The sequence below is a fragment of the Nelumbo lutea genome, chromosome 7 (assembly GCF_056320005.1).
Source record: "Nelumbo lutea isolate HS-2025 chromosome 7, American lotus-T2T, whole genome shotgun sequence".
NCBI lineage: Eukaryota > Viridiplantae > Streptophyta > Magnoliopsida > Proteales > Nelumbonaceae > Nelumbo > Nelumbo lutea.
The window spans coordinates 15,848,901-15,874,183 of NC_142690.1; the positions used below are offsets into that span (position 1 = coordinate 15,848,901).

General features: G+C 37.4%; 1 protein-coding gene across 1 annotated transcript; it reads right to left on the reverse strand.

Moving 5' to 3' along the window:
- Positions 1-2,569: 2,569 nt before the first annotated feature.
- LOC148845304 (pentatricopeptide repeat-containing protein At1g80270, mitochondrial-like) lies at positions 2,570-17,663 on the reverse strand. The gene is made up of 3 exons (XM_088954866.1): positions 17,332-17,663; positions 16,488-17,076; positions 2,570-4,110 (listed from the first exon to the last, which is right to left on the reverse strand). Exons 1-3 carry the CDS (start codon positions 17,364-17,366, stop codon positions 2,863-2,865), a joined length of 1,872 nt encoding a protein of 623 aa, XP_088810992.1. The 5' UTR covers positions 17,367-17,663; the 3' UTR covers positions 2,570-2,862.
- Positions 17,664-25,283: the final 7,620 nt, after the last annotated feature.

Here is a 25,283-nt window from a genome sequence, read left to right on the forward strand (position 1 = left end):
TAAAGGTTTCTTTCCCTTCTTTGTTCACCCTTTCTGCTCTCCAGGGTAAGCCAATTTCTGAGTTTCTGCTCCCCTCTCCCTCGACTAACAGGCTTGGGTGGAATCTAGGTTTTCGTAGAAATGTGAGGGACACTAAGTTAAGCCTTCTTTCAAATCTTCTACACATTCCTAAAGGGGTTTTCCCAGACCTAAGTAAACAAGATGATAGAATTTGGACTGCACATCCTTCTGGGGTTTTCAGTTGTACTTTTTTCAAATCGTTGTATGTGCCTTCTCAACCAAATACTCCATTTCCAATCAAAGAGATCTGGTGTCATCCGATTCCCCCCAAAGTGAGTGCTTTTTATTGGGAGGTCTTCCATGGTGCAATCAACACTTGTGATATTTTACAAAGGAAGAGACTGGGATGGTACCTCTCCCTTAATTAGTGTTGCTTGTGTGAATCCAATGGTGAATCTGCTCTTCACTTGTTCATTTCATGTCCTTTTGCTTGTGGTATTTGGGATCGATTCTTTTCTCTTTTTGGGTGCAGGTGGAATACTCTGAACAGATTAGACAGGTTGTTCAATAGATCGACTTTCAGCTGGCCAAAAAGGAGCGAAAGACTGATGTGGAGGTGCACAAGAGCAGCAATAATATAGACCCTATGGGAGGAAAGAAATAAGTGTATATTTGAGGAAAAGAAAAGAAGCAACGAAGCAAAGAAAAGAAGCAATGAAGCATTAATTGAAGGGATCATGGCAAAAGTGGCCTTCTAGATAAAGACTTTGGAGTTGTTCTCAGATTCCTCTATTGATGATATATTAAGGAACTGGAGAACAATTGCAACCTCAACTTCAGCTAAGCGGAGGACACAAAAGGAATGGGAACCCCAAGAGGTAGGTTTCCTTAAATTAAATTTTGATGGAAGTAGTTTTGGGAACCCAAGGCCCTTTGGAATTGAAGGGGTTCTAAGGAATGAAAGCAGAGTGATTTTGGGAATGTACTCTGGTCCCATTGGGGTGTGTGACTCTATAACAACATAATTGAAGGCAATACTTTATGGGATGCAGAAATCTTTGGAAATGGGGTTCCGGAAGCTAATAGTTGAAGGCAACTCCAAAATAATAATAAGTTGGTTTAAGCAGAATGAGAAGATTCCTTGGTTTTTCAGAAATAATTTCAAACAGTTCAAAAGGTTCTCAAGGGATATGCAGCTGATATTTCAATGGGCTCTTAGTTCGGCAAATGGCTTAGCTGACCATCTAGCAAAGCAAGGGGTAAATAGAGCAGAGTGCTTTTGGGCTCAATCGTGAGACTCATCATCAATTTGTCTATGTTTTCTATTGTTGGTAGCCAAGGCTGCCCATGTTTCTGTATTATCTTTTTTCTCTAAGTAATGAAATCTACTTTTGATTACTGATCAAAAAAAAAAATTGAAAATTTTCAACTATGGACTTAGGTTAGTGTTCAGGCCCATTGAAAATTTGGCAAATTCCTAACCCAAATTATAACCCTAGCACCCATCCAGATGCACATGCTCTCCTGATAGTCTAAACTAAATATACACAGTTGTCATTCAGCACAAACAACGAAGTTGGTTAAAGAGCCATTTCCCATAGTCGCAGTCACAGGATAGGGATCCCAATGGATTTGTTGAAATTGCAAAGCTACCTTTCACCCAGACCTATCAGATTGGATTAATTGAATTTCAATCAGGTAGGTTGGGTTTGTAAGAAGGGCAAACCCACAGAGAACCACAACCACAACCAGTTAGCATCACTAGGCCATAGTTTTTCTTTCTTTTCCACGTTGTTGGAAGTATTGTAATGTTATGGGTTAAATGCTTTGTTAATGGTGTGTTTGTGTTATATAAATATCTCTTGTTAGAAGAACACTTGAAATAATGTTCTTTTTTCTCTTTAAATGAAACAAACTACATTTATTATAAACCATTTTTTCCCCTGGAGAGAAGGAAAACTCCTAAACTTGGGCGGCGGAGAGACCCCAAGCATCCTCAATAATCACTATATTCACAGACTCGAGATCTTAACCTCTCCAATTTCTTTAGAATAAACCTGTTCATAAGCCAGGCTCAGGTTGAGCTTTTGCCATAATTTGAATGGGCCCGGCCTGAAGCGCCCGAAATCCATCCAGCCCATGAACAGGACTCCTTGAGAAGAATGGTCCACATTGACTAGAAGGTCAGCTGCTTATAAGTTTATTGCTTTCATGAATACACAATAGGTGACAGAAACAAATTCAAGAAACTTCTATAACAAATGACATGGTGACATATAACCTTCACTGAAAAATTAGATGCCATTGATGGGTCAGGTCGGCCGGAATTGACCATGTCACTGCAGGGTTGGATTTGCATTGAGTGCCTTTGGGTCTGGAACAGGTTGAGCCAAACCCATAATGAACCTGACCGATTAACATTCCTTGTGGATCTTGAGAAGGCTGGATATAGACCTACCCTTTAACACTGCCTCTCAGACTCAAACCTGTTTCTAGAGGGTCAACATACAATTTTCCATTATGTCCAAACTGAAAAATAGAGAAAAGGTGAATAGGGAAGCAAGAATCAGAAGCCAAAAAAAGAAAGGTAATTGAAATTGAGGAAACAAAAAAGAGTAACATGAACATTCAAAGAGTGTCACTTTAACTAACAAATTACCCATCTAGTGTTTTACCTCTAAAACCTACATGTATATATAGACTTGTAAATTATAAAATCAAATGGATCAACGCTTGCAAAGCAAAGCCAACCTTCTGCCCCATAAATTTCTTTAGCTTACCTCCATTGTGAACCCAAATACATCAACCATGCAAGACAGCAGAAACGAAGGGCACATGTAGCCCCAGTTTAAAGTCAACAACTCAATCCAACAGATCCGATATGGCTGTCTTCCTAAACGGGTCTACCTGCGCTAGCATTGCTGCCATCGCTTTGTCTGGGAATATGTTGTCTGCCTTTAACCTTTCCCTGAACCCATATGCTGGGGCTTTGGCATTTATGTAAGCCTGGAGGAGAGTATGATACTGTGGAATCCGATTCAGATACCCAGACTGCCTCAATCTATGGAGTATTTTTTCAGCGTTATGGACATCACCCCTCTTTGCATACTGATCCAAGACGACCATGAATGAGCTGAATAGTGGCCTCGTCTTGAACTGCTGTGTTGCCTTCTGCAGGATTGAGTCTGCTTTCTCCACCTCTCCAGCCTCCACACACAGCTTCACAAGTGCATCCCATGTCAATGCGTCAATACGGCATCCACTATCAATCATCCGCTTCGCAAGTTCCTTCCCCTTGGCTAGCATCTTATGATCTGCATAAACTTTCAAAAGCAAACTATAGCACCTGCGGTGGACCTTCTTCCATTTCTTGGTCATCATCTCAAAGACCGACTCAGCCTCCTCTATCTTTCCCAGCTTGCCCCAAGCTGAAATGGCAGCAAGACACTCCTCAAACCAGGGGTCCTGCTCACATACCTTCCAGACTCTACTGACCTCATCAGCTTTGCCAAGGGCTGCATAGATAGGAAGTATGAACTTAAAAGCAGAACGGTTCTCTTTCACATCCCCCCTTTCCATCTCCTTCAAGACCTCTTCTGCCTTCTCATTGAGCCCTGCATCAGCATAGTGTCTAGCAATAGTAGCTTGGGTTTGATTGTCAGGTTCAATTCCATCGGCTTTCATGGTCTCTACCAATTGATCCAATCCTAAAATGTCATTCGACTGGCCTTTAGCATCTATTAAGAGCCTATATGTGAAGAGAGTTGGTTGGACATTTTCCTTCTCCATCAACAATAGCACATCAGCTATTTTCTTTTTGTCAAGCCTCTTGTACAGAAGAAGTAACTGGTTGCAAGAAAATGCTGTAATTGGGAACTTCAGATCCTTCATTTTGTTGAACACCGCATTTGCTTTCATCATGTTGCCAACGCCAACACAGTTGGCCAAGAGGGTTCTGTAGATAACTTCTCCTCTGAATGATTCTGGGATACTTTCAATGTACTTTTCAGCCTTATTGAGACCATGTACTTTGGCAATTAAATCAACACGAGAAGCATAATCACGCTCAACATAATCAAGGTGCTTGTTTCTCTCCAACCACTCCATAAGCTGAAAGGAAAATACATAACAAAGCCAAACATCCAAACGGGCATTACATAGAAAGAGGTTCAGAATCAGAAAGGAAAAAACAAGATACAACCAGAATGTCTCAAAAGAAAATAGTTTAGGAATGCAAATTTTATTTTCTCCCTGAAATTTTATCCAAAACTACAAATTCTCCAATAAATTGCATTTTCAAAATCTCCCATACAAAACCTAAGCAGAATCAAAACTTATTTTAACTTGCCATGTTGACTTTGACATCCACATCATCTTTTTTTTTAACTCATTGAATTTAAGGAAGTTTGAAATCTTTTTTTACTCATCCTATTTTGTTATTTCAAGTAAAAATCATTATAGAAAAGTTTGAACTTCTATCTTGGCATTAATCAAATATTCTAATTAAAAGATGCCTATCAGAATATACATATACAACCAACAGGAAACCTTACCTACCAGCTAGTTAGCACCTTGCAAAAATATATATTCTGAGTAAAGATTATGATAAAAATTTTACACTTATCGTGCACAAATACAAAGAATCGAAGTATAGGGAAGATTTTGTAATTTTGAGTATCAGGGAAAAAGTGAAATTCATACTTAAATTGAGCGACTTTTAGTATTTTATGACTGTTTATTGTAAGGGTAAAAATGACATTAACATTAAATTTTATGAGAGATTTTTGAAATTTGACATTAATATTGGGTAAAAATGTATAAGTTAAAGTATGGGGAAGAATTTATAGCTATATGCAAAATTCAAGGGAAACAGTGAAAATGCAAAATCCATGTCACAAGTAGAGATGGCAATGGGGCGGGTTCGGGGAGGTTTTGTAAATTCTAGACCCCACTCACCTCCCTAGACCTCCCACCAACCTATACCCACCCCAGAACCCATAGAGGGTTGGATTTTCAAAATCCAAACCCTCCCTGCACATGACAATGCAAAATCCTCTCTGCATTTGAGGGTGGGGTGTGTTTGGTTGGCAGGGTGGGTCTAGAACCTGTATCTAATTTCTTATTATTTCCTGTTATATATAAGCAATAAACAAGTAAAATAACATGAACAACCATTAAAATTTCTAATTATTTGATCAAAATATGTAGAAAACACATAAACTATTAATTATCCTTCACATAAATTTAAAATATTAGTAAATTCAACACTTAATACATAAGTTCACATGCCTTCCAACAATATGCAGGTCGGGGAGGGTCGGATTTAGCCTAATACTGTACCCTACCCATACTCGTATAGGTTGTAAAATCCCAAAACTTGTATCTGCGCAAAATCTGATTTTCAAGCAAAAGAACCTACCCCATTAAGGCGGATAGGGGTGGGTACCTGCCAGGTAGGGTAGAAAATGCCATCCCTAGTCACGAGTCACCGGTTCAATCACAAAGGTCAAATTGGTCAACTCAATGAGGCATTATCCTATAGATTTATAATAATAATATATATAATATGCATAATCATATATTATATACATATTCAAAATATATTATTATATTCTGCATACAAAACATATATTTTTTATTTTAGTTTTAAAGTTTTACACTAAAAATTAAGATTTAAGGACAAAAAAGGCATTTTTGGCAAAAGGTTAAACTACACTAATGTTGTTACTGAAGGAGATTGTAAGTTTGTCAAGGGAGATTGAAGAGCAATCAGGAAGGGATGTGGATTATATGGAACTATTGTTTTCTCCATTTAAAATTAGCTTTTTATGGAACTAGAGAACTAACCAAAAATTAGTTTTTCTTTTATAAAATTCTTATCAACTAGGCAACACCCAAGCACCCCACTATCACCTAGAATCTCCTTGACGCCTTTTTTTATCAATAATTGTGGATTGAATTAATATTAAAAATATGAGAAAACTACAGGGCAAGGGGGCTAAACAATCCTAGCTCCCAAGAACAACCATTAAGCATCAAAAGAACAAAAATTACTAGACAGCCCAAAAAATAGAATGTTTGTTCACCCCTTGTCTAATTAGACCATCTGCCAAAGAGTTCGCACTTCTTTTTACTCATTTGTATTGGATTTCCATGTCCTTAGTCAGCCACTTGAATTTCCTCTTTTCATTACTGTAATTCCAAAATCTAAGACTATCCTTTTTTAGCCAGTTTACCACCACTTCAGAATCTCCTATGATCAACTTGTTAATATGCATATCTTTGATTCTTTGTACCCCTTCAAGAGCTGCAAGAATCTCCCACCCCAAGTGGTCCAGAATACATAGCTAATAGCTTCCCTTGTTCATCTCTTATTACTCCTCCTATTCCAGATGGCCCTGGATTGCCCAAGCTGCTACCATCAAAGTTCAGTTTAACAATGTCATGGGGTGAGGGGATCCAACAAACATTTGAGGCCTTCCTCATTGGAACAAGTTCTGCTATCACCTTCCACTTTCTTTGCAGTTCATCAACTGAGAATTCTGGGAACAGAGCCAAGGTTTTCAGCCAGTGTATAACCCTAATGTGGATGACCTCCAGCATTGCTTCCAATCTCTCCTTATCTGTAAATAGTCGTGAATTTCTCTCCTCCCAAATAGTCCAACAGGCTGCAGCCCTCATATACCTCTACATAAACTTGGCCCTTTTTGTTGGTCGAAACGGCATACATGTGAATAGGCTTTGCACATTCAAAGGGGGGGTCCATCGACACCCAAACAAAGAAGTACACCATTCCCAAATGATGTTAGTGAACCGACAGGAGATTAGTAAGTGATATCCAGACTCACTATCAGCTTTATAGAGGACACACCAGTGAGAACAAAAACAACTATTGGGTCTTTTTCTTTGAAGTAAATCTGTTGTGTTAACTCTTTCCAGGAAGGCTTCCCAACAGAAACTCCCAACCTTAGGAGGTATAGGATGACACCACACCTCTTTAACAGGGAACGAAAAGCCCATAGAAGAAGAATGTGTGAGAGAGCAAAAGAAAGAGGCATAAGTGAAAGAACCAGAGGGGGTGTGAGTCCAAATTTGTGCAGTGTTTTAAAAGCGCAAGGCGCAAAAAAAAATGCAAGGGCAAATTTGTACCTAAGGCACAATACGCGCCTTTTTAAGAAAAGCGCAAAATTAAAAAAAAAAAGTTAGAAAATTCAAAAAAAATGCCAAATTTTTCAAAAAAAAAATATTAAACATTATGTTAATAAAAATATAAACTTAAATTTTAAAATAAATGTTTTAAAAAACCTATTATTTAAAATTAAAATACATAAACATAACATGTAAAGTGTATCAAAATGAAAATTTAAAAATAAAAACAAACATATAAAGCATTTTCAAGCATGTAAAACCCACAATCTCTTTTTCTCCTTAATTTCATTGCTTCAAGTAGTTAATGTGATGTAAGACATATTGCATTCTTGATTCTATGAGTCGCCTTTGTACCATGCCCCTCGAGGCAAGCCCGAACAAGTGTTAGGGTTTGAATTTCTTATTTCTCACATAAAAATAATGATTTTATAACTTTCATTGCCTTTTAAGAAGATATTTTATTGCAATGAATGAATGAACAACCTTAGCAAATAGGGAGTTTTCGGAGCTTGTTCGGGCTTGCCTCAAGGGGTGCGGTCGAGGGTCCAGGGGTGGAGCCCCCGACCCAACCGTTAGACTTAAAAAACAGCAAAAAGCACAAAATTTTAAAAAGGTGCACAATTGGGCTAAGGCGCAAGGCACATCAGGTGTGCGCCTTTTGAAAGGGGTGCACCTAGGACCTGGGCGAGACAGCCTCGCCTGTGTGCCTAGGCATGCCTCAGGCACACCTTTTAAATCATTGGCCTTGACAACCACAAGGACAACTAATGTCAAGAATTACATCCTCCCTAACCAAAATAAGAATGGAAATGACCAATTCAAGCAGATGTCACTGAGTTTTTTTGGCAACATTGTAACTATAGGGTTACTTTTCTTGGGGTGCTTGTTACTGTTTATCATTATGAATTCATGAATGAAAGTTACTTTTCCAATCAAAAAGAAAAGTACCCAATCGGGCATGCCCAAGCTCATAAGCAAGGCTCCTTTTATGAGATGTGCATCGCCTAAACCAAGTGCACCTTACACTGTTGCTTTTTTTTTAATGAACTAACCTTAATTTAATGTTGAATAGATAGTTACTACATTGTAAGCTTTACCCATGATTTTTGGAGTTTAACTCATGTACAACCTTAAAATATAATGTTATGACATTCATGTTGATAGCAAACTGCTCTAACCACTTCAGCTAATAAGCTTTTTGATTTTTTTTTATCAGCAACACAAATGAAATTTTCAATCATTAAATAATTAAATAACTTGAGAGGTGTAGGATAAGTGGGAGTCCTCAGCCAAAAGTGAAATACCACTACTTTTAACATTATTGTACTTATTCTGTTAACCGGAGGCAGGACATCCCCCCTCCTTTTGGACCCAAGGCTCACCTTGGCAGGCCGATCTGGGTGGAAGACATTGTCAGGTGGGGAGTTTGGCAACCAGCCATGCACATCCAGTGCACAGTGATGCACAGCATGGGGCACACCACATGCAGTCAGCCATGCACATCCACTTGCACCATGACACACCACAGGGACACCATGTGCACATCCCCTGCACCATGACACACCACATGGGGCACAATCACATCAAGGCCCAAAATATTTATTGTCTATTAAACACCCTGCTTTGCCATGCTATTAGCTGAGCTTTGTACCCAATAATTTCCAATATGCAAATCTTTTGAGAACCATTTAAATACTCTAATTTCATTTTCTGAAGCACCATGCAGCACATGCCTCCTACAAAACTCAACTGAGAACCACCTTGAGTCCACCTTCAATAATCAATCTTTCAGATCCCATCTCCTTGGCATTCTGTTACCCTAAATTTTATCTTATGTACTTAAAACAATAGAATTTACCACTTACACAATAGAGACCTACAATGATATAATCAAGTTTACCTTGAAAATCAAAACAATCTAAATACAATGGCCCTTTAACTTACATATGATAGAAAATAAACTCAATTTCTAGTCTTGAATAATGTAAATAAGTCATTTGCTAGTAAGAGCTTTAAAAAAATCTCACATGGCAAAACTAAACATAAACAAAAAAAACAAAGTAGAGTACTAATTCTTAATTGAATTTATTTGAATCGTTGTGAATCATAAAAAAAACATAAGAATTATGAATCAAATCGTAGGATTCAAACAAAAACTGTAAGCTTTTTGTAGAGGACTCAGACATAAGATTCAAATCAAAAACCTTAGGATTCATGATTCAAATCGTGAGTCGTATCATAAATTGTAAGATTTTGACAACATTGCTCCCCCATTATCAAAAGCAGTACAAGAGTTATGGAAACAAGCATATTTTATGACTGATGCAACCAATTTTTTCAGAATAATGTTTTAGATCATCAGTAGTCTCCAGGAACAATGGATGCAACAATGCAGTGAGGCATCCAGGCAACATCAAGGTGCTTCAGCATATCTGTGCAAACTATCATTGGTTAGATGCCAAGTGGTGCCCCTGGGCCCTGTGCAATCAATATTAAATTTAATTTTAATTATTAAACTTTATTCCGGTACCTATATATGAGAACAAAGAGATGCATAGACATACAGAGTTGTATTTATTGTAAGATCAAACTCACAAATCACAACATGAAATGTGAGGAGAGAGATTAAGTGAACGCTAAAAACTATGACATGAAATGGGAGCATCTGAAATCAGTTCAACTTTATCCAAGTCAACTGTAGAGGCCATATCTTCAAGAAATTGCTACAAAGGGATTCATGAACAGAAGAAGATTTAACCCTCATGCATAGTTTCAATGATTTGGAGAAAGCCTACTACCCACTTCCTACAAAGAAACTTTTTTGACTTTGGAGAGAAAAAGATGTCCAGAGCAGATACATTAGCATTATCAAGGACATTCTTAGGGGCATAGTTGTCAAGGGGACGCCTAGGCGCTGCATAGTTTCAATGATTTGGAGAAAGCCTACTAGGCTACCCACTTCCTACAAAGAAAATTCTGACTTTGGAGAGAAAAAGATGTCCAGAGCAGATACATTAGCATTATCAAGGACTTGCTTAGGGCCTTAGGGGAATGCAAACACATAAGAATGTGTAGCCAAATAAATGTGATAATGGTAAAAGCGCAAAGGATATTTCGCCCACCATCATTTCCAAACCAAGATAGGCTACTCAAGACTAAGGGGGTATTTGGTACTGTGGAAATATCATGTATCACTTGGTTCCAATCCAAGCCAAGTATCAATGTGTTTGTTTGAACTTGGAAGGTGTAATTCAGTTCAAACAACACTAAAGCATGGACTGAACTGGATTATATTAGAATTTCTCATCCACGATTAAATCTCATGGATCAATCCACACCACTATATTCAATCATTCTTATAAAGTTTTGCAATAAACAACTATGATATTTTATTGAAAGTTTTGCTGACAATGAATCCATACCAATCCAGACCACAATGTAGAACACGCTACAAAAGTGTGGTGTGGTTTCAACCATACCACAGTGGCGCCCAATGGATTCAAGCGCACCACAATTCATCTCGTTCACTGTACCAAACACCCCCTGAATCACTACTCCTTTTGACATTGTCAGGAAGGGAAGGTCAACAAATTGTCCTGGTCTTCTGGTTAAAGTCCATTTGCTTGACTAATTTAAGCTGTGAATTGCCTTTCAATGCCTTCCTTTGATCCACTTCTTCAATTTCTTATGTTAGACAGCCACAAAAAAATTCCTCTAAGCCTAGCAAAGACTCTAGAAATATTAGTGTCATTGACTTTTCTGCACCTTAATCTACTTCCCCATGTTGTAACTTGCACTCTTCTCACAAAGAGCCCTCAAAGTAGCATCCAATGAACCTTGCTCCTGGGAACTGAGACACCAACCTCTGATCTGCAATCATACAATAATCCAGACCCACCCATAGTTTTCAGATTAAAACTTCAAAACACTCCCCCACCTGAGAAATCCCCATCTAATTATCATCTTTGCTTCTCCACTCTGCAAGATTACACCCAACTCCACCTCATCACTGATCATCTGAGGTTCCAGTTCCATAGCTTCTTGAGCATCTTCTGGTGTGATAGCATTGCCCTCCATCATACCCATAGAGCCACACCCTCTTGTCCTGGTATCTTCCCCCCATTTGGTCCCTACTAACCTCCCTACTACCTCACTCAATTGATTGCTCCACTTGAGGTCCACCATCCCTTGATGAACTAACAGCTAGATCAGGTGGAGAGAACTCCATAGAAATACTCCAGAATGAGGACAAAAGATAGACAGGACAAATCATATAATATCTCAGTCACATGAAGCAGGTTGGCATAACTTAAGAGATAGCATGAAGAAACCTCCTTGGTTCAATTCAACTTGTCAAGCTCCTTACAAACCAGGTTGCATGCTGGGCCAACTCAGTGCAACTTGGAAGGGTAAGAAGAAATGGTCAAAACAATGTCCGATAACAGGGAAAAAAACTGAAAGCTCAATGGTCGATACTGATAGAAGATTTAGCCCTGGATTTGCCCTGAATATTTCTTTTTTGGATAGATAACAAGGACGAACAATATTTATACACTTAAGCTCATTAGGAGGGATAAGGTTGACAATGGTGATTATGATCAGCTAAATTCTTAAATGAATGACATTCAATGACTACCACAAGTATGGTAGTTTTTTTTTTCTTTTTTGATAAGAAAAGAAAAGATTTCATTAAAAAAGAAAAATAGTTCAAGCTGTTAAGCTGTTAAGGCAATAGCTACCAACAAAACATGCACGTAAAAAAACAAATCAAAATAAACCATCAAAATTACAAGATTGCAACTCCAAATCTTCCCAAAGCCTATCCCCAAGATCTTCTTTATTAACTTGTGCAAATTCTGGAAGCACCAAAACCCAGTCTGAAATTCCACAAACCACCACCAGCCAATCCAAACTCCAAGCCTTGTCTACACAGCTCCAAATCAGCCTAGCCTTCTTACCCTCTCTGATCTTTCACCAAGAAGAGAATATCACTGAAGGTGTCCTTGGACGAAAGCTCCTTACACCGAACAATGCTGTGAACAAATGGATAATTCCACAGGAATCCGGTAATCATGCAAAAGATAAATAACAAACTGGTTCCTCTTGTCCTTTGCACAGGTAACAAATGCTAGTCATACTGAAGCCTCTACTTTTCAAATGATCCACAATCAAGACACCATCCACAGTAACAAGCCATGCAAAGGCTTCCACCCTCAGAGGGACAGGGTTATCCCAAAACTCTTTCAGCCTAGTTTGAATCCAATTAGTTTCTGAAAAGGGCTAAATGGTGATTTAACAAAATAAAAATCCATTTGAGCATTCCTTCCACCACATCTCATCCCTTGAGTGACTTGAAACCTTTGCAATGTAGTCTAACATGCATAGAGCATTTTTTGGCACGTACATTCAATGACATCCAACAGAAAGAAAGATACTTAGCCCTTAGCCCTTCAGATTTTCTCCAAGAGGCAAAAGCCTTTGCTACTCTCTTGAAAACCTTGTTCAGGATTGCCCCTTGATCAGCAGATGATTTAGCAAATTAACTTGCTACAGCTTGGTTTGGGAAACAAATTCTAGTTTCGGGGAACAAGCTCTAGTTTATCTTTATTTTTGTTTAGTTCAGCTCCAATCTGTATTGTATTTCAATATACTTTGTTCCCTGCTTTTTTATCAATAACTGAGCATTTTATTAATGCAAATTAGGATGTACATATTACAAGCATCAATGGATGAGATAAAAAGCTTTATCTCCCCAGACAATTATGAATTATCCTTACAATAGTGCCCAAAAGATTTGCTCCCTCCCCACCCCTTGCTTGGCTGGTTCATCATCCACGCTACTCATTGAAATTTCACTTCCATTTCTCTAGCCTGCCAATAAGAACAATTTTAGCTCATTTCTATGCTGCTATAGAGCTGCATCCCCACTCTGTAACCACTATATCACCAACTTAGAGTCTCCCTCAATAATCATCTTATTTACATTCATCATTCTTGCTCTTCGAACACCCTTCCGTAACAGCCATGGTCTCTGCTCTTAGAGAATCCCCTACTCCAATAGGTGGTAAAATTGGGTGCCACTATAATCCCTCTCTCATCTATAAACATGCCTCCAATCCCTCAAGGTCCCAATTTTCCTCTACTGCTGCCATCAAAGTTGAGCTTGATGAACCCTTCGGGGAGTCCAAATTTTGCAAGTCCGATTCTTTTTTTGTAGAAGTTCCTGCCACCTCTCTCTCCATGTTCTCAAAACGTCATCTACCGAAAAAGTTGAGAAGCTCACCAAGGAATTGGCCCAATGAGCAACTCTAATAGCAATACACTATTACTGCTTCTAGATTTCTTTCTTTTTCTTTGAAAATCCAAGCATTTCTATCCTCCCAAACTGTCCATAATATTGCTGCTCTGATACATTTTCATAAAATCCTCCCCCTCTTCTTTGGCCACCTGAAAAACAGGAAGTGCAAAGAGACCTGGCGTGCTAGAAGGACTCGACCACCTACAACCAAATAAAGAAAGAAACCAAACCCACCAAATACAAGAAACAGAAAGACATGAGACTAACAAGTGATAGCATATGTCACCATAAGCTTTGCAAAGTAAACACCAAGAAAAGAGAAAGTCAAAAATTAGGTCTCCTTTTCCATAGGTCACGTGTTAAATTTCTCATGGAAAACCTCCCAACAAAAAGCACCAACTCTCGGAGAGATCAGTCTACACTCTACAAAGCTCTTTCACAAGAAGAGGATGTGTGGTTATGGACGACTGTGAGCAGACTTCAAAGAAGGCAAGAGAAAGAGCCAGGGGACAATAGCGTCCAAAGCGTAGAGGGAATTCAGAAACACCCCATCAAGAATTTTGTGTCTGCTATATTAGGCCTTCCTAGTAGTAGGGATCTTCCTATTTTTCTATACTCTTCTATCTATTAATAACTAATACAACAGCATGACAGTGGCTCCAAAAGACCAAAACACCTAAATGATTTAATGTGAAATAAACCCTTAAGGGTACTTCTTCAGCCCTTATTATTCTGAAGAATGATAAGTGTAAACAAGAAATTGGCATTTATCACAATGTATCCTGCATCTGTATTACTTCTGCTATATCATTTAGATAACTTGAGAGGGCGACAAAGGTCACCATTACAACAAGCACAAACCTGGACTCTTACGTGCAATATATATATATATAGCAAGCCTCTAATTAGTAGGCCAGAAGTTGCAAAGTTCCAGATAAGGCCAACATTATCACAAAACTATGAAAATTTAAAAGTTTTGCCCTGTGATGAGATCTGAAGCATTCTTGCTATGTCGGCTTAATGCAAAGCCACAAAATTAAAAAGAACGTCTTGATTCTGAAATCAGGATGCAAATCTGCATTTCATAATTTAATTTTGAATAGATCTTACTGCACTATCAATAAATTAATGAAATTTATTAAACCCTTTTCTCTGTTTTTCCCACTGAGCTGAGGGTTAGGAAAGCATTCTCTGACCTCATTTAATTCTGAAAATAACAGACTATTTGTCTTCTTGTTCTACTGAACACAATTCAATTTGGGATATGCTTATCTGATGTATTATTTGAATGTTTTTTAACAAGGAAGTGATATAAATATAATAATGTAAAGTAAAAAAATAGTTGGTAACCACATTGGAGAAAGCAAAACAGACCTCAAGCTGATTTAACATTAGTAATGTTTAAACAATAGCAGATCCTGTGTAAAAGCAAATTCTCACATTTCCTCGTCTAATCATTTCCTTGTTTATTGCATCATTGCATGGTTTAAAATGTCCCTAATTTCCCTAATATTCCCACAACATATTTCCATTTCCATGTGTAGTGACATGAAATTTTACCAGAACGGACATTTCCCCAATGAACACAACCAGCACTATGTGGAGTACAAGAGATAGTTTACACAACATATTTCCATTTCCACTTCCATGGGTAGCAACATGAAATTTTTACTAGAATCGAAATATTCCCCAGTTGAACACTACCGGTACTATGTAGAATACAAGAGATAGTATTATAACATAAGTTCATGACAATATTGTAGATAATGTGAAGTAACAAGTTATTGTCCACATAACTTACATGATTAGAACTTTGAGCTAGCTATTCATTTCAAACATGAAATCAAATATTAGTTTTTGTTAGGGGTGCAACTTGGGCAAGCACAGCCCGAGCCCGAACTGGCCCAGCCCAAAATTTTACACTGGTTGGGCTTGGATTTTTGGCCCTCAGGCTGAGCTCGGGCCCAAGAAGTCGGGCTTTTTAATTTTTCAGGTCAGCCCCGGGCCTAGCCCTTAGGTAGGCCAAACCTGGCCTGAGCCCTAGATAGTCGGACCGTTCGGCACAAGAACCGTCTAGGTAATTGGTTCCATTTTACCCCAAGCCCGGTCCCTGGCCAAAAACTATTGAATCGGTCAACAACCCATTGACCCAGGCAGTCAAACCATTGACTCATTCAACGGTTTTTGGTAGTTTTTTATCTTAATTTTTTTTTTGTCAGAATGGGTCGTCTATTCAAACCGAATGATTGAACCGTTGACTCATTCCGGTTCCGGGTTGTTTTTTAAAACATTGGGGTTCATTGACCAACCTGGCTTGGGCCCAAGCCCAACCCAAAAACATCAAATTACAATGCAGGTTGGGCTTGGGTTGGAAAAATTGCCTTGACCTTGGGCTTGATCTGAGTTCGGGCCTTAAGCCCAAATTTTAGGGTTGGGCCCAGGTTTACCATAAACTCAGCCCAACCCACCCGACTTGCACCCCTAGTTTTTGTTTGTGTAATAGATTATTTGGTTTACCTATTACAACCATTAACCATTATATTTTCTATGAGTTTAAATTTTGCTTTAATTCATTCTATCATGAAGCTCTGAACCTTAAGGTTTACAAGGCAACTTCATAATCATAACGTATTATTTTGTCTATAACCTTAGTTTCTTAGCTTTGTTTAATGATTTGGAACAAGATTATATTTTAAAAAGCTATGCCTATGCTTCTTTTATCATTTCATAAAATGGCATTCTATATTTTGCATATTTTATAATGTTTCTACCGTGTCTACAATTTTTACAATATTTCCAACACTTCCGACGTGTTTCTTATATTTAGATGACCGGCATTTCCACCACATCGACATTTAAAACCTTGGTTTATTGGTGGGATATTCTGAATTTAGTAGGCATTCACTACACAGTTTAGTGCACTTTTCAATCACGTCATACTGATAAAACAATTAAAGAAATGATAGCTAAATCTAAAAGTTGTCCATGTGATTATCAAAAAAGATAGTACTGTACATAAAGAAAGGATCAAGTGGGAAACCTGCAAAGCTCTTCCATAAAACTGACGCTTCCGAAGATTGTGCAATGCAAGCCATATCTCAGATCGACTCAATTCATTCCCTTCCTCAACCCATTTATCAAGAGTACCGTGAATTGACAGGCCTGGAGCATCCATTATAACTTTGAACAACTCTGAATAGCCCTTTTTCTTCAGCGACTCTTTCTCATCACCAATATCAGTATCCAACTCCTCAGGTTCATCATGGGAAACATCCCCCAAATTCTCTTCAACATCATCGCCCGAGAGCTCTGGCTCAGAACCTAACTCCTCATCAATGTCCTCCCCTACAGCATCCTCTGCAATCTCTCCCGTGCTAACTGGAGCTTCAAGCTCAGAAAATTCATCTTCCTCCCCGCTACTTTTAGTACCAGCCTGCGAAGAAAGGCTACAGTTCCCCAGAGAGAACCTTGCATTAAGATACGAAGTGTGGTGAAACCTCTCCAAGGGAATGCTTTTACCAGGTACAAATTGTGTAGACTCACAAACACCAACACTGTGTTCTACATCATCGCTTACTATAACGAATCTAGCACAAGCTCGAGAGACACCCCCGCGAAATCCTTGACTCCTGAAAGTGCAAACATGTTAAAATAATCCCAACCATAAGAACTCTCAGGATAAAACAAACACACAGAGTAGGAGTAACAAAGAGGTGGAATTGCTTATACACAAAACCCAGAAAAAGCAAATACGAATGCTGCTAGAATTTGACAAAAACCCATTTGATAAATTGAAGAAATAGATGCTTTCGAGCGAACTTAAACAATTTCACCTAGAAAAGGAAATGGTGAAAACAGAACATGAAATGGATAAAAGGCTCCACCTGAGAGGATGAGCAGCTCTACGAAGTGCCCACATGATGATTCTACGTCCACCCTAACAAAAGTCAAAATTTCTAAAACCCAGAAGCAGTGATAGATAAACCCTACGGTTCAGTAGTCTGAACAAAAAACTCCCATCTGTAAAATCCTAAAGCCAAAACCCTCTTCGAAAATCGAAAGTTCGAAGTTCGAACTTCTAGTTCTAGGGCCGTAATCGGGTTAGGATTCGGGTCATATCACTCATATTTGAATACGATCTTACTAATATTTGAATTCGAATTGAATGTAATCACTTAGGTTTGACATTTATTATTCACCCAAAATATCTAATCTCATCAATCTAATCTAACTATATCCGAGGTGTTTAAGAGGACATCGTGTGGTAATTTAATGGTGACATGTGTCCCTTTTATTAGATTATTCCCATTCTCCGTTTTAATTAGTTCACATATCTCCCTTTCTCTATTTCACCCATCTCTCCTCCACCCTCTCTCTTGTTTCTTAAATTTGGTTTTTCTCTTTTTTTCTCTTCTCCCTCTCATTTCCTACAATCTGTTATTTTCATGATAAGAAGTTTGCCAAGTAGACTTCTTCAAGGGTTGAGCTTCGGAACTGATTTACACTATATCGGGTGCAGACTTTGAACTAGGCCTTATTTAAATTTTGACAAAAACTAAACCCGAACCCAACTCATGAATAAGTTTATTGCCAAGAAATCTCTGCCTTCCCTTGTATTATCACTTATCTTGATGATTCTCTCTCTCCCCTTTGATTCCCTCACATTTTCTTCCTTCTCTTTTGGTTCACCTCTCCTAGGGTTTTTATTTTCTCTCTTCCTTCTCTCTTTTGCTTCGTCCACTCTCAATGTAAATGCTTTCCCTTCTTCCCTCCTCTGTCTCTCTCTTCCCTTCCACACTCAACCAAGGAAAGTTGACAAACCAAATAATATCTTTAGTTGATCTCCTTCGTCTCACAAAGACTTCACAAACCTGATAAGGTCTCAATCTGACTTGCCTCTTCACCCGAAATGAAAGTCTAGGGGTTTGGGACAAGGATACGCCTATAGCCCATTATCAAAAAAACCCAACGTTCATGAAAAGCCTATGACTGATTTGACCTTTCACCTAGGATGGGGTGTAGGGTTTTGGGAGAGGGTTACATTTGTAACCCATTACCTAAAAAACCTCCCAACGTCCACAAGCTAAGGATTTCTTTCGACTTTGAGCATCATTCTTTTTTAATCTAATCTAAGTATATCCTTATAATGGTCGAGGTGTTTAGGAGGGATTTCTCTGTTGGACATGCATCGTATTTGAATGGTCACACATGTCCCTTTTATTAGATTCTTACCCTTCTCCATATCTCTCGTCTCACCCATCTCTCTCTCCCCCCCCCCCATATTTTTACTTTTCTCAATGTTTCTCTCTCTTCCCTTGCGACTCCCTCTCTTTCAGCTCACCTATACTATGGTTTTCATTTCTTCTCATTCTTTTTCCTTCTCTCTTTTGCTTCATCATTCTCAAACCAAACGATCTCCCTTATTCCCTCCTCCCTCTCTCTTCTCTCTCTCTCTCTCTTCCCTTCCACTCTCAAGCAAGGGAAGTTGACAGACCAGATAATATCTTTGTTTAATGTCCTCTATCTCTCTCCCTCTCTTCCTTTCATTCAACCTAAGGGAAAGCGACAAAGACTTCATGTACAGACCCAATAAGGTCTCGGGCTAACCCATCTCTTCACCCGAAAATGGTTGAGGTGTTTAGGGGGTTCCTATGTTTGACATGTGTTGTATTTGAATGGTGACATATGTCCCTTTTATTAAATTCTTCCAATTCTCCATCTCTTTTTGGCTCACCCATCTCTCTTTGCTCACCTTCTCTTGCTTCCCAATTTTTTCTCCCTCTCTCTTTCCCCTATGCCTCCTATTTCCTTCCATCTTTTTCAGCTTGCCTTCTCGAAGAGAATCTTGTCAAGCCATCTCTCTCTCTCTCTCTCTCTCTCTCTCTCTCTCTCTCTCTCTCTCTCTCCCCCCTTAATATCTTCACTTCTCTCAATGATTCTCTCTCTTATCTTTTTCCTCCCTCTCATTTTCTTCCCTTTCTTTCAGTTCACCTCTCATGTGACTTTCATTTTTTTCTCTTCCTTCTTCCCCTCTCTTTTCCCTTGTCACTTCCAATCCAAATGCTCTCCCTTTTTCCCTCTACCTTGTCACTTCCTTCTTCCCCTCTAAAACCTCCCTTGAAGTTTCTGACCATTGTAAAAATCTTCCCTGAAGTTTGGTAATTGCAATTTCCTCCCTTGAACTTTCTAATATAGTTGCAAGTAGACCCCCTCTCTTAAAATCCTCTAACAAGAGGCACACAAGTGTCCAAAATACCCATGCAGTTAGGGGTGTCAGTTGGACTGGATTTGGCCAAATTTGATCCAATCCAATGTAAGTCTATTACAAATGAACCAGGTCCAATCCATTCCAATGCATAATTTGGACCATTTTGGACTGGTCCAATTCAATGTCTAGACCATCCAATTTGTTCAAATTCATTTTAATGTAGATTGGTTTCAACCCAAACCCAAATTCGTTTTAATGAATCGGATATTGGCTTAATCCAACCAAATCTAATATAAATTTATTATAGACGAACTAGGTCTAGTCCAATCTAATAATATTTTGGATCAGATTCCAATCCACCATGTCTTTTTCATCTGTCCAATTTGATTTTGGATTGGATAGGGTCCTATACAAAACCAATCCATTGACACCCTTACATGTAGTTACTATTGAGGCTGATTTTTGCATAACAAACAATGCAAACTTTATGAACAACAACGAAAAAAGGAAGTTTAAATTGCAACTTCGATGGATTCATATGAAACGAAAATTTAAAAAATAAATCAATTTCATAAAAGAGATTGGAAGGGTTTGTGGTAGTGATTGATATGAAGGAAAATTTTGAAAAATAAACATTTTAGTCAAATTAACAACATGGTTATTTTGGACATTTTCAGGCCTCTTGTTTGAGGAATGAGGATTATAAGATAAGGAGTCTACTTGCAATTGTGTTACAAAATTCAGAGGAGGTGATTGCAATTACCAGACTTTAGGGGAGGTTTCAGCAATGGTCAAAAACAGTGGTTTTAGAATTTTACTCCTTAAAAAACATGGGTTTCATTTTGTTAAAAAGTATTTGATAAATGTCTAATTATTAGAATTTATTAAACAAAAAATACCTTAAATACAAGATTTAATGTGAGAGAATGTGAGTAAATACCTTAAATGTACAACTTAATGAGAGGGAATTAAGTGATGTCAAAAATTGTAAATGATATTACATATTAGGCCTCATAATTAAAGAGGGACTAAATTCAAAAATAGGGGTAGTTTAGTTAAAAAAAAGTTCCACACCCTTATTATTGTTTAATATGTCAAATGTATGATGTTAAAAATGTTTTCCAATTTTTCTTTAATTTTTATATTTTTGCATTTTATCTATTTTTTAATTTTTATTGTTTATTTGTGCTTTTATGTCAACATGAGTTAGCCCATTTGACCCAAAATGGTTTAATTTTTATCACCGCCTAGATGAAAACACTATTTTTTTCATTTCATTTTAAAAGTATAAGTTTTTATGTTATTGGAATTATTAATTTATTATGTGTGGATTTAAGTAGGGAGAATGACGGTGTAGCCTAGGGTCAAAATTCTTAGGCCCAAAGTACAGTTGGGGTGGGTGTCAACTCGGAATTAATGCCGATTCACGAGTGGGCATTGGTGTATAGAGCGGGGTTTTTGACATTTTGAATGTTATATCTATAGTGGAATTCAAAAATCTACATTAGGCCTGTTCGTACTTTTTTTATTTAAGTAGTAGAATTTAGTGATGAGAATAAATAAAAATTCTTTAAATATATGATTCAATGAGGATGAATGGCAGTTAATACCTTAAATGTGGGATTTAATGAAAGGGAATTGAATAATAGTATTCAAATTACATTTTCTACCTTCATAACAGAGGAACCATATTTCAAAAAGGGAGTATATTGGTTAAGAAAATTTTCAGAAATTTTAGAGGCTATTCATACTTTTTATAGTAGTATAGATTTTCCCCCTTCTCCATAACTCTTGGCTCACCACCGCTTACTTTCCAATTTTTCTCCTTCTCATTTCCTTTAATCTCTTTTATTTTACCTTCCCAAGGAGGAGCTTGATGAGCAAGCTTTCTCTCTCTTCCCCTATATTCTCACTTCTCTCGATGATTTATCTCTCTTCCCTTTTTCCTCCCTCTCATTTTCTTCAATTTCTTTCAGTTCACCTCTTCAAATGTTTTCATTTTTTTTTCTCTTCCTTCCCCTCTCTCTTCTGCTTCATCCACTTTGAATCCAAACACTCTCCCTTCTTCCTTCCTCTATCTCTCTCTTCTCTTCCACTCTTAACCAAGGGAAGTTGATAGACCAGATAATATCTTTGGCTGATATCCTCTATCTCTCTCCTCCTTCATTCAACCCAAGGGAATCTGACAAAGATTTTAAAGACTTAATAAGCATAAACTTCACAAACTTGATAAGGTATGAGGCTGACCCACCTCTTCACCCAAAATGGGGGTCTAGGGATTTGGAAGAGGATTAAGCCTATAGTCCATTACCTAAAAAATCCCAACATTTACGAAAGCCTATGGTTGATTTGCCATTTTCACCTATGATGTGGATTTTAGGTGTTTGGGAGAGGGTTACGCCTATCCAATGAAAATTCTAAAATCCAGGGATACCTGTATGCACTTTTATAGATAACATAAATCTATACTATATATAAGAGCGTGAATGTAGTGTGAAACTTTTTTTTTACTAAAATTACCCTCTATTTCTCAGTTTGAGAAAAATATAGCTTTAATGACAACTTTAATGACTACTAAAATGGTCATATTTGTGTATTTAATCTATTTCTAATTCTAAGGGTTGAAAATGTAACTTCAGTTATTACTTTCCACATCATTTAATCCCTTCTTATTAAGGTGGCATTTGATAACACTTTTCAGACATCTAAAGTCTGAAAATGTTGCTTTCTCGATGCCACATATGTTTAGGTTGAGTCTGAAAGAGGTGGGCCAATGACTTAGCGCGCTCAGATAAGTTTCAGATCGCATTGAAAGATAAAAGTACCCATTTACAATTTTGTAAATAACTCATTATGCCCCTCATTTAACTCAAAAATAGGGCATTCGATCTTTCATTTTCTTCACTCAGCGCAATAGGTGAACTAGCGATTATAAGTTTCTCCCTTTGGAAAGCTTCTCCACCCTTTTACAGTTATGACAACTAGATCTGAGTAGGAAGACACTGGGGTGCAAGGAGAACGAGGCACTAGCAGTGATCCCATTTGCTTGGCAGTCATGTATTTCTAGGGACGCAAATAAGTCGGATCAGATCTGATCCGAATCCGATACCAATCTATTAAGAGGTAGATTCAAATATTCTTCTCGATCCTAACAAACCAGATCGGATTGGAAAAGATGATCTGTTAACTTAACGGATCAATTTTGGATATTGGCAAATCCAATCCATTGTGACCCGATCCGACCTGTTAATTATGAAATATTATATATTATTTACATATTAAATATGTATATTATATATATTATTATATTATATAAATAATATAATATAATATTTTATAAATTTAATTCTAATTGAATCGAATATTTGATAATATATTCAAGTTCAAATTTGAATCATACTTTTGAAAATCCGACAGATCCTTATCGGATTCGGATCAATTAGATTTTCTTAACAAATCAAATTGGATATGCCCTTACCAAATCCGATCCAATCTGTTTGTAGGGAGAAATTTCTCCCCATTCATAGTTACAACTATCGGTGATTCATTTTCATAGTTATGGGATCCTAATCCCACTGCACAACTTGATAAGCCTCATGCCCTAAACATTTTTGCTACTGAAAAGAGAGAGTGAAGCAAAGATCCCTAAAATGCCCCAAAAAAGACCACCCATTTTCAAGAGGGCTTTGAATCTCTTGTAGCTTTTCATTTTCATAGAGAAAATGGGAAAACCTGTCTGCCCATGTTTCATGAGGAAAACCAGAAAACTCAAGAGGCACATGCAAGTACCTCATACACTACAACTATGCGTTTAGTGAGGAATATAAGTTCTCTCCTTAAGTACTCCTCTATTTCTTTATTACAAACAACCATTCAAGAAGAAAGGTTGTGGAGATATCTATTCATTGTTCTTTCTGTGTCATCATTCCAACAATTGGAGAGTTGGTGGAGGAGAAGATGGAGAATGTGAAGAATGATAGACGGTTTATGCATTGGAAGCACTTCTAGCAATCATAGATGATACCAATGATGATGATGAAGCTCTAAGGGAGTTGCCTCAGTCTCCTTTGATTTGGGGAGATGAAAAAGAATCTATGGATCAAAGGGCATAAATGTTCATTCAAAGGTTCTATGAAGAGATGATGTTGCAAAGGCAAAAACTTGTTTTGCAATACAAAGAAATGCCAAATAAAGGTTGCAGTTGATGAGTGCCCTGTTTATCGATTTTGGGTTGAGTTTTTGGTATTTTGGTTTTCCATCTTTTATCCACATAGATTTTAGACTATGGAGAGGGGCTTTTGTTTTGTTCATTTATTTATTCATTCTGGTCATATTTGTGCAAATGTGCATTGTAAACGTATGAAACTAAGGGTTCTTTTGGTCTTGTTAGTATTATTTTTTTATTGTTAATTCTAACAATCCATTACTACGGATCTAGCAAGATTTTGGAAAAATCCTGCTTTCTTACCAAACAATTGTAATGGATGCATATACAAATCCTGATAAATTAATATATCTTTTTTAACAAAAGCCCACTTCGAATGCAAACTTAGTTCTTTTTTATGTAAAATTACATCTCATTTTCTATGTAAACATTCCTTGAAAATTGTGTTTTTTGTCATTGTAAGGTAGGGATTGACCCTTGACCATATTATCAAATTTGTGTGTTTTGACAATTATTAAGAGTTCATCTCCTACCAAGTAGGGGTCGACTTATGATACCCAAAGAGACTTAAAATTTGATTGTTCTTCATCCAACTCATTCCAAAGCCAAATTTAATTTTGTTTAAAGGTCAATGAATATTGGAAACCAACCTAACATCCAATTTGGGAATAACTCTTTCAAGCCATTGTTTCATGCCTTTGATTTGACTATTAAACATGTACATACATTTGCACGTGACAATATCTCCAAAATAACTATTTACAATTCATGTATAGTTTTTTAACAGTTATAAGTGGGCATTTTCTTAATTGTTATAAGTGGACAGTTTTTGAACATTTATAAGTGAGCAGTTTCTTAACTGTTACAAGTGGCAGTTTTTGGAATGAGAGTAATGACATATATGCCCTTTTTATGCCTGTTGTATGTTGCTTAGATAAGGGGTAAAAATGTTTAAGGAAAAGTCCAGAAAATGGGGTTATTCACTCTTTTATTAGTAGTATAGATTTACATAAAATGACCCTAAAAGGCCTAATCTAACACTTGAACTCTTTTTGCTAGTGCACACAACTTGCTCCCTTTTTAATTCAACACTTTTGCTCCTCAACACTTCTGCATTGCTCCCTTTTGACTTGGACACTTGAACACTTGAATACTTTATCCCTTTTTCTGTTAGCTACTTGAATGATAGAGAGTGAAGCTTTTAAACCAAAATTCATGCCATTTAGTACATTAAAGCTACAAGACTTAATCACATGATTAGCTTAGGCACTTTTCTGAGTTTGTTATCATCATGGCACATCAAGAAATAACTTATAGCCAATTAACAAGATTGAATTAGATCCAACTAGTCCAATTGTAAATTCAAATCCGTTTTTTTTTTATATCATGGATTTCAAAACCGGACCGAAAAAACCAAGAACTGGTCAGGTGATCGGTTCTGTTTTACCCCATAACTGTTATTT